The sequence below is a fragment of the Amphimedon queenslandica genome, unplaced genomic scaffold (assembly GCF_000090795.2).
Source record: "Amphimedon queenslandica unplaced genomic scaffold, v1.1 AMPQUscaffold_13249, whole genome shotgun sequence".
Taxonomy (NCBI): domain Eukaryota; kingdom Metazoa; phylum Porifera; class Demospongiae; order Haplosclerida; family Niphatidae; genus Amphimedon; species Amphimedon queenslandica.
This window is the reverse complement of record NW_003546515.1, coordinates 80,972-96,042: the sequence shown is the minus strand read 5'-3', so window position 1 is coordinate 96,042 and position 15,071 is coordinate 80,972. Positions and strand designations below refer to the sequence as shown.

At 36.7% G+C, this 15,071-nt stretch overlaps 2 protein-coding genes across 2 annotated transcripts in view; both read right to left on the bottom strand.

The window, feature by feature from the left end:
- The window catches only part of LOC100635236 (uncharacterized), a 5,859-nt gene extending 4,213 nt beyond the window's left edge, over positions 1 to 1,646 (bottom strand). Inside the window, exons 1-2 of the mRNA XM_003388433.3 lie at positions 1,199 to 1,646; positions 203 to 578 (exon numbers count right to left, since the gene is read on the bottom strand). Of these exons, the coding sequence (XP_003388481.3) occupies positions 203 to 578; positions 1,199 to 1,537 (715 nt within the window). The 5' untranslated portion in view covers positions 1,538 to 1,646. The remainder of the gene's footprint in view (positions 1 to 202; positions 579 to 1,198) is intronic.
- A 58-nt stretch (positions 1,647 to 1,704) lies between these two features.
- LOC100635113 (ras-associated and pleckstrin homology domains-containing protein 1-like) lies at positions 1,705 to 14,999 on the bottom strand. Its single transcript, XM_019999668.1, has 22 exons — positions 14,301 to 14,999; positions 13,557 to 13,724; positions 13,087 to 13,496; positions 12,398 to 12,607; positions 12,309 to 12,314; positions 12,173 to 12,218; positions 11,720 to 11,825; positions 10,790 to 10,968; positions 10,631 to 10,729; positions 9,097 to 9,200; positions 8,967 to 9,032; positions 8,511 to 8,588; positions 8,295 to 8,454; positions 7,645 to 7,766; positions 7,481 to 7,576; positions 6,531 to 6,668; positions 5,877 to 5,987; positions 5,663 to 5,764; positions 5,232 to 5,399; positions 5,010 to 5,082; positions 3,661 to 3,824; positions 1,705 to 2,113 (listed from the first exon to the last, which is right to left on the bottom strand). Exons 1-22 carry the CDS (start codon positions 14,806 to 14,808, stop codon positions 1,871 to 1,873), a joined length of 3,357 nt encoding a protein of 1,118 aa, XP_019855227.1. The 5' UTR covers positions 14,809 to 14,999; the 3' UTR covers positions 1,705 to 1,870.
- Between the last annotated feature and the right edge of the window lie 72 nt (positions 15,000 to 15,071).

Here is a 15,071-nt window from a genome sequence, read left to right as displayed (position 1 = left end):
TTCCTCTTTCTCTCAATACAATACCTCAGATACCATAATACAAACAAAATACCACAACACATTACAATCCTATAATATAATCCACAAGAGTGCCTCTCTCTCACAGTCTGTGTGTCTGTGTGTGCTAAATTACTTAAATACTAATAGTAGTAGGAGATTCATACCAGACTCATGCAAGGAATTCTCACTCACTCCCACTCACCTTCTAATCTGTTCCCATCAATACCATGTACTATAGGGAGCTGTCTAACCACGCCTACTCCTCTCTTATCCAGCAAAGTGCTACTCGAATGACTTCCAGAGCTAAGATCCAAGACTTCCGCTTCTCGAGGCATTAAAACGTGCCTTCGGAGGAGAGGGATGTTCTCAACAGAGCTTTCTTCGTTTTTGACGAAAACGACTCCTCCTTGCTCATGAAATCCTTCGGGCTCATTGTGAGTGTATAAGGTAACTGGGTCATTTTCAATTTCATTATAGTGCTCATCCTCATCTTGTGTCCCGGCACTGTACACATTGTTCCTTTCTTCGTCTTGCTTGAGTATTTTCCTCTGATGATACTTGGTTCTCTTAATCCAACTCTAATAGATACAATGGTACAGAGGGAAGTGAGTGAAAGAGAAAGAGAGATGGATAAAGATATACATTGGAAGGAGGAAGAAAGATAGAGAGAGAAAGAGAGAGAGGATTCACATATACATGTATGCACATGTACATGTATATAAAGATAAAATGAATCAAAAATAAAGAGCTTACATTTACAAGTACATGTATGTACACGTACATATATATGCATACATGTACATGTACATGTAGGAAAATACAGAGAAAGAATAGAGGGAGAGAGAGTATGGGAGGTGAGAAAGAGGAGTAGTGAAACTAAGAAATAGTGGAACTAAGGAGTATTATTTGAAAGGTATGTTGTAGGAGTGCATAGTAGGAGTCTAAGTACTTGACATTCTATACAGATCTAATAAAGGTATGAGTATCTTGAGGTATGTGCCTCACTGTGCGTATAATTAAATTCACGCACATACTCAAACGAATTAAGAGAAGATAGAGAGGGATCTGGGGACAGTTGCTTGTTACAGATGTTTTACAGAAACTGATGTTCGTCAATTAGTGATACTATCTCACACCATCAAACCACACGTTTACCCTTCCCCTAAACACAATCGCTACCCCGTTCCCTCTTCCATACCTTCACTTGTGCCTTTGATAATCCAGTCCTTATACAAGCAGTCTCTATAAGACTCGCGTACTGTACTCCAACGCCTATCATTCCTGACCTGTACAGTGACTTCAACTCGCTCGTTATGTGGAATGGGAAGACTTTCCTTTTCTTTCCTCCTTCTCCCCCGCCGCTAGCCTCTCCGCTGAGGCCAGGGATCCCACTAGCGTCTTCCATAGACTCGTCAAGACACCTTTCGTCAGACTCGACGGTTCCCTCTGTGGGTCCCAATGGCGTAGAATGATTGACCGCTTGAGCCGTTAAGGGAACGCTCGAGGAAAGAGGAGGAGGAGAACTAGTACCCTCCATCAGATATCTCCTTTTCTTGAAGTGCCGAAAGAGTCTCTCCCGTCTCCTCTTCAACTAAAATCTCTTTATCGACTCCTCCCAAAGCCTCCTAGGCCTTTTGGGAGGAAGGTTTATAATAGTGTCGTCATGCGTGGGCGGTTCATTAGCTACGTAGGTGTGGTACCTCATTCAAAATTCAAACTATCATAGTAGTAGTATTATTATTACCATAAAAATGACTACATAATACAGTGAGAAACGACATTCACATTAATGCTATAATAATAATAATTAATAATAATAATAATAATAATAATAATAACTGACAATAAAAAATACAAAGAAACTTGTTACCTATTGTAACATATTATTAATTGATACAGTGTTATCATTATCTGTTATTCTTCCAAATTGATTCTGATCTCCTTTCTCTTTTCCTTTCCGTTTCAATGTTACCATTCCTGACATTTCCTCAAACATCCTCTCACTTTCTCCGCTGGCTGTGCCTGGTTGCAGTGAATTACTAGAGTCTTTTGTAAAATTGTTTGAAGCTTTTTGATTAGCTTGAAAAATCGGCCAAGTCTCCTCTTGTTTCATCTAAAAGTACAAGACACAAGTAATTATTATTACTAATTTTTTTACTTACAAAAAGGTACATGTATTTCAATGTACATGTATACAATAAACAGCTCAATAAGAGTCTTAAATGTACATGTACATGCGTTGTTCATCATAAATTTCTATAGCATAATACATGTACATGTACATGTACATGTACATTGTTGTGCATGTATAATTTCTGCAAGTTACATGCAAATCTGCTCATGCAGCTTCTTGTCAGTGGATTGTCAAGTTGCTCAAACATTGGGCCAAAACAGAACAGGGTACATATGCATCTACAATGTACATAATTTTTAAAGTTGCTCAAAAATCGGCAAAAGACAAAAGGCCAAAATTTGTCAAAAATTTCTAGGAGAGAATTCTCCATTTTAATAATTTTTATGTCCTTATCCAATGTACATGTATGAACTTTGAGCTGATTCCAATAAAATTTGGTTTTTTATAAGTTTAAAAAGTTGCTCCAAATGCCATGTACTGTACATACCATACTAACAGGTTCTGAAACATAAGACACTTATGCAGAAAATGGCAGAAAAATAGGTGCTTAATAATGACTCAGCGCTTAATAAAGACTGTAGGTATAGTTTACAATAATTAATCAATCACTTTAGAATGGTGGTGGGTTAAAAATACTCTTATGACAGTGTGGTTTGAGGCCACCACGCTTATAAAAAGTGTCTGGGCTCCTACAGGTTTAACTCAAACTGTTTGGACTCCTACTGCTTTGTACTGTGCTTTAAAAACCTTGTACTGTGCTTAATAAAAACTAGGTGTTTAATGTACATGTACATGTACAATCAGGGTTGGAGTGAAGACATTGAAAAGCACTCAGCAAAGTCCAAGTTATACATACTTACAGTGTAAGTATCAGTACAAGTACAAGTACATGTACATACAGCTTTTAGCAATAGTACTTAAGTGTAAGTACATGTACAGTGTACTTTTTAAAGTAATAATTACAATCAATTATTATTACATCTAATAAACATAAATTCTTCAAAATGTGAGTCCTTTAAATTACACTGTTCAGTTACAGTTACAGATACATGTAAGCGAAGAGACTGGCTGACTTTTAAGTTGAAGACAAAGTATTTGCACCTGCTTTTTGTGATACACTGAAATAGTAAGTGTAATCACACCAGTTGTGTTAATAATACACACATTGCACAATCTGTACTTAAAAGACTTAAAAGTACTTAGAGGACTTATAAGTACATCAAGTACATCAAGTACATAGACCAATACTTGCATGTAAGTATAAGTACAAGTACCAGAAAATACATGTACATTGTATGTACTTAAGTGCACTTACATGCATGTACACGTACATACAGTACATCTACATACAGTACATGTACATGTATATAAGTACAAGTACCAAAGTACATGTACTTCACCCCAACCCTGACATTGTATATCAGTAGTATTAATTTATTTACTCAAAATATTTAAATTTACATGTACAGTGTATCAATTAGGATAACATTCACACGTGTGCGGTATATGAAATCCCCAATCATTACTTCTGAAGCCAGGTTTCCTTGTTTCCAAGCATCTTTAAAGGCAGATGCCAGTGCATTGCTGCTTTGGTTCCTTCTCCCTCCTCTCACTGAAGCACCAATCACTGGACCTGATATAATATGACTAGCTCCACCTAGACTTCCACTAGACAAATCATTCTCTTGTGCTACAAATTAATAAAAATGAATAAAAATAAAATTAAATAAAAATAAAATTTAAAAAAATGAAACGTACATGTACGTGTACATGTACATCTACATCTACAATGGACATGTACATATATCTAATGGGGAACACTGTGAGATGCACAATCAAAACATGTACATGTAAACATGTAAATTTACTATTAAGTTTAACTAAATACTGTTACATGTACTGTAAATGCATGATATTTAAGGCATTTTTGTTAACAGTTTTGCTCATACATGTACATGTACATTTTGCTCAGCCTTAAAAAGCTTTTAAGTGTAACTTCCTGTAACCTCCACTTACATGTACATGTACGGTGTACATGTACAGTACATGTATGCATGCATTTATCATTGGTTAACTGGTTACACAACGTACAGCAACTACATGTACATGTACATGTACATGTGTACATGCATGTACAGTGGAACCTCGAAATGCGGACACCATTGGGACCACCCCAAAGTGTCCTGATTATAGGGATGTCCTTAACTCAGGGGTTTTTAAAACAAGAACAAATTAATGAACTAATACATGGACTCCAGTGCTGTTGCTATGATGAAGGACTATTATTGTTGCAGTCACCCAGGCAACAGGGTGAACAGAGGAACTGGATATGGACTAGAAATTCCTTGCAAGTATCGCTGGTATGGCTCAGAAACATACAGTACACATCAAAAAAAGGCTAAGTAGGGTACAGTAGAGAAGAGAACCTTGAAGGTACATGTAGTTCGTAGGTACATGTACTTCGCTACTACTTCGCTACTCTTCATTACTCTTTGCTGCGTTATGCTGCCATCCCAGCCAGTCACATGTACTGTAGTAGAACTTGTAGATGCTTCTTTGGCTGTCTGTGCTCTCTAAGTTCATCTACATGTACATGTATAATGCCACTCTCTCCTTCTAGAAGCCTGTTTAGGATGTTTTTGCTCGATTCTACTGTCACGCTACTGTCTTCTACTGTCACGCTACTGTCCTTGGAGATCAAGAAAGTGGCCGCATTACGGAATAACAAGGTGTCCTTAACTGAGGGGTTCGTTCGCTAATACAGTGTCCTATGGCTTTTTGTCCGGGACCAGCAGCAAGTGTCTGCATTATCATGATGTCATTATCTCAGGGGGTCTGCATTTCAAGGTTCCACTGTATGTGTACTGTAACTTACAGCTCTTTCCTCTAACACTTCCAGATACACTCCTATTACCTGATACATCTAAACTAGACACATCGTCACTTGCCTAAAGAGCATAAAAGAACATTAAGCCACAGAACAAAAAATTGACAACATGTACACGTACAGATGTTAAAAAACATACATGTACATGTACAATGTACAATGTACATGTACATGTTAATGATTCTTATAAGTTATTCTGACTCCACAAACCTTTAAGCCAGCCTCAGCACTGGATGCATCTCTTGATCGTGGTGAGTAAGACTCTCTTTTAGTGCCTCCAGCACTGATCAACAACTGATCTAAATTATCATCCTCCAACTGCAACCAAGGGAGTTCAGCTTTCGTGTCTTCATAATTTTGTTTCAACTGACTGCCATGCTATTGTAAATAATCAACAACAATTATTATAAATAATGTAACTACATGTATAATTGACAAAAGCGGATTACTAAATCCATCATTATCATTCATTATCATTCATTGAAAAAATATCAACTTGTGCGTGTTCTTTTATTAATGGAGCTCAGGAAGTTGGATTTTATTCGCTCCAAAGACGAATTCAATGGCCGCCACATAATACCTTTTGTCAATTGTAGTCACATACATGTACATGAATGTAGTACACAATACTGTAAGTTTACCTTAGCAAGTTTTATCCCGGTAACCCAGCAGTTGAGATCATGCTTAGTTGGCACGCAAACATGAATGATCTTCTTTTCTACTTTAGATATAGGCCCATAAGGCTATTAGAGAGAAAGAAAAAATAATTAAAGAGAAGACAAAAAAGGAACGTATGAGTAGTAGGAAAATGGAGAGGCAAAAGGAGGATATGATTAATACAAGATTGTTTCTAACCATCAGTGAAAAGCAGTAGTGTCCTGGTGCCTTGTAAAACTTCTTGTATTGATTGCCATAGTAACACTCAACATCTTTCCATTCAATAATTCTTACTAAATCCCTGCTAGCCTACATAGATTATTACATGTACATGTACATGTATTATTATTATTATAAGTAAATAATGATAATAAATAATAACAACAACAATAATAATAATAATAACAATAAAGAAAGAAGAATAACAACTATTATCATTATTATTAAATGTACAATGTATGTAGATTATTAATCATAAAACTAATACAAGTACAATTACATGTACTACATACATGTACATGTACATACTGTATTTCCTCAAATAGGGGCCCTACTCAAATAAAGGCCCACTAATATACATGTACAATGTACATTACCACTATAGATAAGCATAGTTGTCTCAGTATTACAGTGCATGTGCACTTGAGTTTGGAGTGGTCCAAATAGTTTAATTATTCATTCTCAGCCTTAGGCACATAAAGTCGTGGGATTAAGCCCGGGTTTTGGCACTTTTTTATTTTATTTTTTGTAATTTTTGCCTCCGTTAAGCAATAAACACCTAGGCCCTTATTCAAGGAAATATGGTACACATGTACATGTATACTGCACATGTACAAATGTACATAGACGAACCATTGATTTTCCATTTTTAGAATAATAAAGACCAGATGCTCTCAAAGCAAACATGTGCTTTCTCCAGGTGCTTTTCTTTCCTTCTCTGATGTAGAGCTCACCTTCTATTGGAGGCATTATGTTCTGCTCAAATATTTCCTACAAATTAAAAGAGTTTTAAATTTTGAATTACTTAATTTTATTTTTTGATAGAAAAATTGAAAAACTTTCATGATAAAATTGTTAAAGATTTTACAAGATAGAAAGACATGTACCATAATGCTAAATTTTAATCTACATATACACATACATTTACATGTACAAAAAGACAAATTTAGATTTCATTAATTTTTACATGAATTACAATAGAGTGAGAAGACATTAAAATTTTGTTTTATTTTATTTTCGATTTTTGATAAAAAATATTTAAAAACTTTCACGACAAATGTTCAATTTTTAATTCAGAGGCACATGTAAATTATTATGTACAGTAGAGTGCTTTAAGAAAGCTACATAGCGAAAGTAGAGCACAGTAGAAAAGAGAACTTCGTAGTTAGTTATTTTACTCCGCTACTCTTTATTACTCTTTGCTGCGCTACCCCCAGGAAGTACTGTGATACCATCCAGTCACATGTTCTGTAGTAGCAAGAGCTCACACACTCTAGAGGCTCTCAAAGGACTTGAGGATGCTTCTCTCGGCTGTCTTTGCTCTCCAAGTTCATCTCTACTGCTGCTCTGCTTTTAGGAGCCTGTTTAGGATGATCTTTGCTTGATTCCACCGTCAAGCTACTGTTTGCTACTGACCACGTGCACTACTACTACTGTCATATTGTGCATGCGCAACGAAGAGCACCGAACTACATTGTACCCACGCAACAGTAGAGTAACTGCAGAGTAGCTAATTAGCTTTTTAAAAGCACTGTACTGTATTATGATTTTTTGCTTAAACTAAAAAATTACAATAAACTAACTTTTAAAATAATTTGTCTCTTTTGATCTTCAGTGAAACTCCCTCTGTTTCTTGCAGGATTGAGACTCGAATAAACATGTTTTGACGGCATCAAGAGCTAACGAGACAAAATGTCAAAATTACATGGTCATATACAATGTATGTACATGTATTAGAAATATTCACCTGTGGTCTTTTAATCAAGTAATATTTCTCTGGATTATTTTTAAACAAAACATGATTGTTATGATCCCTTGGCCAATGAGACACAGCATCAATGACAACTTCATGATCTTCCAGTGTCCTCTCTATTGAGAAATACGAGTAAATGTAAATGTACATTGTACATGTACATGTAATAATAATAATATGTACATGTACATGTACATAATGTATGCACGTTAAAATTTTTGCGTGTTTAAAATTTCATGTTTTCAATGCAAATTTAATGTGCTCAAAAATACATGTACATGTACATGTACATGTACATGTACATGTAATTTTCATGTGAGCTACAATATAATTAATTTGTGGATTTAAGGTGCATGAAAATAATGAAAATTACATGTACAGGTACATGTACATGTAGCATACCATATAGCGGGAAATTTTGGAGGGTCTAAAATTTGGCAAATTGTTTAATTTTGGTGATTGGTGGATTTTAATTTGGTGAATTTGTGGCCACGTGCCATTGAGCATGCGCATAATGGCCCAAAATGGCGGATTTTTATTTTGGCAAATGCCTATCAAAAAGCCAAATTTAATCCCCTCCAAAATTTCCCACTATACGGTATCACAAAAATTACCCCACATATTGTAACATGACATTAAATTACCTAAGTATAAATCAGGTATTCTCTCTACAATAGTCCAATTAGGTCCAAGGTCTTGATGATTCTTCTCAGCTAAAAGGAAGCACACATCTCTAGCAGTCATTCCTTCAGTGATAGCTACTGTCTTTACACTCCCATCAATATTATGAGCCTTGATTACAATCTGAACAATAAAGCAAAATATTAATAATGATAAATAACAAACAATATTATTCAAACCTTTTGCATGCTGGCTTCCTTCAATCTCATCATTGCTTTCTTAATCTTTTCACTTTTGAGTTTTGCAGCTTGTTCTTCCTAAAATTGATACCAATAATTAATCCATTCTCCATACATTATAGTCCTTCCTATTATGGTCGGGGTAACCACCTCAACAAACGAACCAACTAGTTCATCACTTAGACCAACCATGCAATTAATACTAATAACCATACATAAAGCATGATACTATAGTCTACTAGTATGGTGTACATAAATTTAAAAGGAACAGTCTCCAACCACCTCTAATTTTCTTTCTAGGCAGAACCCTGATACATGTACAATGTACATGTACATGTACATGTATATCATTTTTCCATTCTCTCCCACTTCCCTGTTTCCCCATCCATTATATTCTTGCTTTTATTTCCCTCCCTCTTTCTCTTCCAATTCTCTCCATCTCATTCAGTCTCTTACAGTTGTCAAGCTTTCATCAATGACAAGTTTATCTGCAAAATCATCCAATTCTTTTTTCAAAGCAACCTACAGTAAACAGATTCAAAGATGTACATAAACATGTACATGCATAATTAATCTTATGCCGTACATGAGTAGGTGATGGCGGCTCAATGATTGTAGTATTCATGTACACATTCTTAGCACTTCTTCTACTCATTGTCCCACGTCTCATTGTATTACCACTCACTGTACCTATAGAAACACACAATAACATTATGCATCAATAATAAATAAAATAATTATAAAATTGAGAATTCTCTCAAGTCATTTTTGACAAAATTTGACCAAAAACCCTTGTACTATTATAGTACAGGGACTTGAGCCACATTTTTTAACGGCTTCAAAAATTCATTAAAAATCCAAATTTGAATGGAATCAGCTCAAACTTCCTACACAACATAAACTCAAAACAAAAAAATTCAAATTTGAACTCTAAAATTAAAAAAAAAATTTAACCTACATGTACATGTACAGTAATTACAGTACATCCTCTATTATCTGAACACCGGTTATCCGAACCCTCGTTTATCTGAACGCATGGCTGTCTCTAATGTGCATGCTCAGACTAGTTAATTTATTAATAACCGGTTAAAATGGCTGCTGGAGCATGAGTTTAACAGAGCTTACCCAAGAGGAAGGCCATTAAAGAGAAGCCTGAGATGCTTTGCGAGTTAGAGAAAGGAAAGTCATGCACATTTATTCTTCAAAAAAGGACAGGATAGGTCGGTCTACTGTGTTATGTGCTGTATTTCACTTATCCGGATTATTCAGGTATCCGAACATTTCTCCAAATAAAAGTGCACCAAGCTGTTCAGATAATGGAGGATGTACTGTATAAGTATGCATCAAAAATATTAAAACTAGAAAATTTTTTCCTAGCAATTTTTAGTGGAAGATCCTGTACTATGTATAGAGGACAGCTGCAGTATGAACACTATGCAACAATCCTGTCTTACATGTACATGTATACATGCACATGTGTATACAGTACATGTACATGTACATGTAGCCAGATACTGTATAGCGGGTATATTCCATCACAGTTTAATTTCGTTCTTTTCATTCTTATTCCTTGTGGAACGAATATTTTCCAAACAAAAAGGTGTTTCCTCAATGCCACGTGTACAAAATGACTGCTCAGAACGAAAATAAGACAAATGAAAATTTCTAATCCTGCTTAGAACAAACTGTGAATATCTTGTAATATTCCTTTCAGGATTATATTTTTGTGAGTCCACTTTGCCTGCTATGGCTTAATACATGTACATGTCAAAGAATGAAATCTTTAAGGGTTAAATTTTGCATGACATGTATCTCAAAATTTGTAAAAATTATGTGAAATAGGCTACAACATTTCTAGCCATAAAGTAAATGTACTGTACATGCACATGTGACGTTGTAGTACATGTACATGTATTCCATGGTTAGTATACAAGTGTTGTAGAGTTGGAACTGGGCTCTATCTCCACACTACATCAACAGTATAGTAGAGCTGTTGTAAGGGATACACATTTGGAAACCATGCAGCCTTTATAGTCACAATACATGTACATACACATGTGCATGTACATGTACATGTACATGTACATTATGTAAAATGTACATGTACATGTAACATTAACCTCCTGAAATGCTGCTTGATCTGTGAAGTGAAAATATATCTGAGCTATTGGAAGCTTCTTCCTTTGAACTGACATCATGTTCTGAGGAGGCTGGTGAAACTAATCAATGAACAATGCACGTACATGTAAGTTGACAAATTAAGTGCTGAACAATCTCACGTGATCTTTTTGCTATAGCTGTGCTGGAGTCTGTCTGAGCTTTAGCTGATAGTGTCTTTGATGGATCAGCAACAAGTTGACTCGAGTTTTGAAGTGTCATCATTATCTTGACAAACTCATCACTGGAGACAGTTCCTTCTTTTGTGGACTGTGCAGGTTTCTTCACAGTTGAGCTGTCACTGAAAGAACATGTTAAATATTGTTGACAAACAGAATGAGAAAATACAAACATACATGTACATGTACCATGATGTACAATGTACAGCAATATTTCAGGTACTTTTAGCAATTACATTGTAACAGATAGGGAAAGGTATTGTGCATGAAAATCAAATAAAAACTGCTCTCAAAGCTCTAACTATTACTGATAAAATGTATAATGTACATTCTTGTACATGTAGATGTACAGTGTATGTACAATATGTGGAGGAAACAATGAAGCTAGTATTATCAATATACAGTACATGTAATTATAAATCTACAGTACAGTGCGAAAAAAAAGATAAGTAGCTACTCTACTTTTGCATAGGTAGTTCGCTACTCCTTCATTGCGCATGCACAAACCCACCAGTAGTAGCAGTGCACGTGGTCAGCAGCAGGACAGTAGCTCGACAGTGAATCGGGCGAAAAGCCTCCTAAACAGCCTTCTAACAGCAAAGAGCAGCAATAGAGATGAACTTGGAGAGCACAGACAGCCAAGAGAAGCATCCTCAAGTCCTTTGAGAGCCTCTAGAGTGCGTGAGTGCTTGCTACTACAGAACATGTGACTGGGTGGTACTGCAGTACTTCCTGGGGGTAGCGCAGCGAAGAGTAACGAAATAAATTACTACCTACACACTACCTGCGTACTACTGTTGCTACTTATCCTTTTTTTCGCCTTCTACTATATTATTGTGCGGGCACTATTTTTATTATTAATATTAATATTACTTTGAAGTTGATGATATATCAGCTGCAGCTAGTTGAAGTGCTTTTGTATCTTCTTCCAGTTTACACAAATCAGCTAAAATATCATCTAAGTCACTATCCTCAGCTCCTGTATAACACCAACACACAATAAACAAATGAATAAATACTATATACATGTACATGTACATGTACATGTATCTGTACATGTACTACACCTACATGTACATGTACACTACTATGAGTATCATACCAGCCATTTGGCTGCATGCTTGGCTGGCAAAAAAGTGTCCCTAATTTGACATTACATCCTGACCACCATAAATTGCTGTTACAGGTGTATATATATACATGTATATATACATGTACTTTACGAGTACAACATATCGCATATCACATGATCAATTTACATGTACTGCATGTATATTAAAGAAACTCTGTGTATGTGCTGTACATGTGTATTTCATTAGACCTTACCTGCTAGTGCTGACATTGACACCCTCCATGATGAGTATTTATCTTGCTATAGTAAACAAATGAACACATTAAAACAAACAATAAACAATGTACACAACAACTATTATTATTTATAACATGCGTCCTTTATACTCACATTCATCTATACATCAAGTATTGCCAGAGATTAACATAAAAAAATACATGCAACTATTACATGGAAATGATTATTACTATTATCATTACCAATTTCTTCTCTGATAGTGTCGTCCTCCTTTTAACAGGGCTTGCACTTGGATCCGATTCAGGTGGAGATAATGATTTCATGCGGAGTCCAGGGTCTTGTGGGGGAGGAGACAATTCAATTTTAGGAGGAGATCCAATTTTAGGTGAAGTAGGTTGAGCATTGAATGAGGTTGGTGGGGCTTCATTGACAGGCGTTTTGATAGGCGGGGTCTAAAATAAAGAATAAATATGATTTACAATATGTATATGTACATGTACATGTAGATGTACATGTACTGTGTATATGTACATGTACATGTACATGTACAATGTACATGTACATGTACTGTGTATATGTACATGTACATGTACAATGTACATGTACATGTACATGTAGCTGCAGGAAATTTTCCTGTTGGTCTTCCTGCATTAAGAGTTTATAAAAAAGTCACAGACAGTAATACCTAGAAAATTTAGCAATATGCAAAAAAACTTCCCCGCAAACACAAGTACATGTAATGTACATGCATGTACATGTACATTGTAAATGTGTACATGTCGCAATTGTCATCATTGCATCTACATGTAGAAAGAGTTTGGGAGACTTTTAGTCTAAAATCTTTCTAAATGGTTTCTAAAATCTTCCATTTTACAAAAATGTAGTTCTCCAAAATCTATTTCTACATCTAACAACAACAGTTAAAACTAACTTCAACTTTAGGGGAAGGAGGCTTGATAGGTGGTGGAGGGGGAGGGGGCACATTAGACTGAGACCGAGGAGGAGGAGGAGGTAGAGGAGGAGGAGGAGGAGGTGATTCACTAGTAGACAATAAACCAGACATCCTCTGTACTCCAGACTCTAACTCCTTTATCCAGTTATCAAGCAACACTTCGTCATCTTCATTCAGTACAGAATTAGGATCAGTCAAACCTGGAACAGGATTCTCTATGTTGGTACCACTAGACTCATCTTCGTCGTCGTCGTAATTAAGGTCGTCCCAAACTCCGAGATTATCTGCCGAGCTGTTTGAAGATATAGTTAAACTGCTGTAAGATGAAGCGTTTGTGTTCATTAGACCACTTGTCAAAGCTCCACCACTAGGGGGGCTTGGCTCTTCCTCTAATACATTCAAAATATCATTAATCATCTCATCCGGATTAAAAATTAGCCCTGAATTACTTGAGGTACGAGGGGGAGGAAGAGGAGGAGGGGGAGGGGGAGCAGGGAGGGTGGAGTTTGGTGGACGAGGTACGTCATACTCAACTTCATCTTTCCTGCTTCCTCTGGAGCTGCTGATTGATGAGGAGAGAGTAGATGATACACTAATCAGCGACTGAGGACGAGAACCTACATGTATAATACATGTACAATTATGTATAAATGTATAGCATACAATGTAAAATGTACATTGTACATGTCCATGTACATATACATGTACATGTTCAAGTAAAGCAATATACATGTACATGTACATGTACATGTACATGTAACAATAACAATAAGATAAGGGCTTAGCAGTTATTTGGGAACCTATGTACAATGTAAATGGTAATAATAACAGCTTACACATACTGTAAGTGTACATGTACCATGTACATACACTGTACATCATGTAACAACAATAATAAGATAAGGGCCTGGTCATTTGGGAAATTAAGAAGAACTTTAGAAACTTAATTAAAACGGGTCATTGTATTTGAAATATTTGTTGAGTAAACATCTCAAGCATGATGTATACCATAACTTAGTCTCTATAAGCAAATGTAATATGAAAATCTAATTTGTCATTTTTTGGCCTACACTGTAAATCATTCTTCAATTACAAAATTCTACGAACTGTATTACTATTCCACTACACAATTCAATTACACAATGTACATGTACATGTACATGGCTATGTGCTTAAAATACATGTACATGTACCTTGCTGATCATTATTAAACTGTAATTCATCATATAAAGGATCCTGCACTGTCCTATCTCTCTCTTCCCTCTCCTGTTTAGTTAAAGGTATATCGTAATCCTTGTGGCCATTAGGAGGAGCTGGAGCTGTCACTATAGGAGGAGGAGGAGGGGGAGGTTGAGTGATGAGTGACAGAGGAGGAGGAGGAGAGAGTGAGGATTGTGACCTTCGCTGTACAAGAGGAGGAGGAGGAGGTGGAGGAGGGTGAGCAGTTACGTTAGTCAGATTAGGATCATATCCCAAGGATATTGTGGCCGACTGTCTCTTAGTTGGAGATGATAAATGAGTGCTTTCAGAGCGAACTGGCACTGGGGGAGGTGCCTTCTTAACATCCTGAGGAAAAGGAGGAGGAGGAGGTGGTGGTTCGCTATATAATTCAGAACTACGACTCTTTCTTGAAGATGTCCTTTTAGGAGGCGCAGGTGGAGCCTTTTTAACAACAGGAGCTTTATTCTCTTTGTTTGGCATTGACTTCCCTCCTGCACTTAGAGGAGGAGGAGGAGGAGGAGGGGGAGGAGGAGGGGGAGGAGGAGGAGGTCCTCCTATTGCTGGAGGAGGGGGAGGAGGAACTCCACCTCCTACTGCCGGAGGTCCTGGTGGAGGAGGAGGTATGCCACCACCAGGAGGAGGAGGAGGAGGTATTCCAGCTCCACCTCCTAAAGGAGGAGGAGGAGGGGGAGGGGGAGGAGGAGGAGGTCCACCAAGAGGAGGAGGAGGAGGTGCTCCGGGAC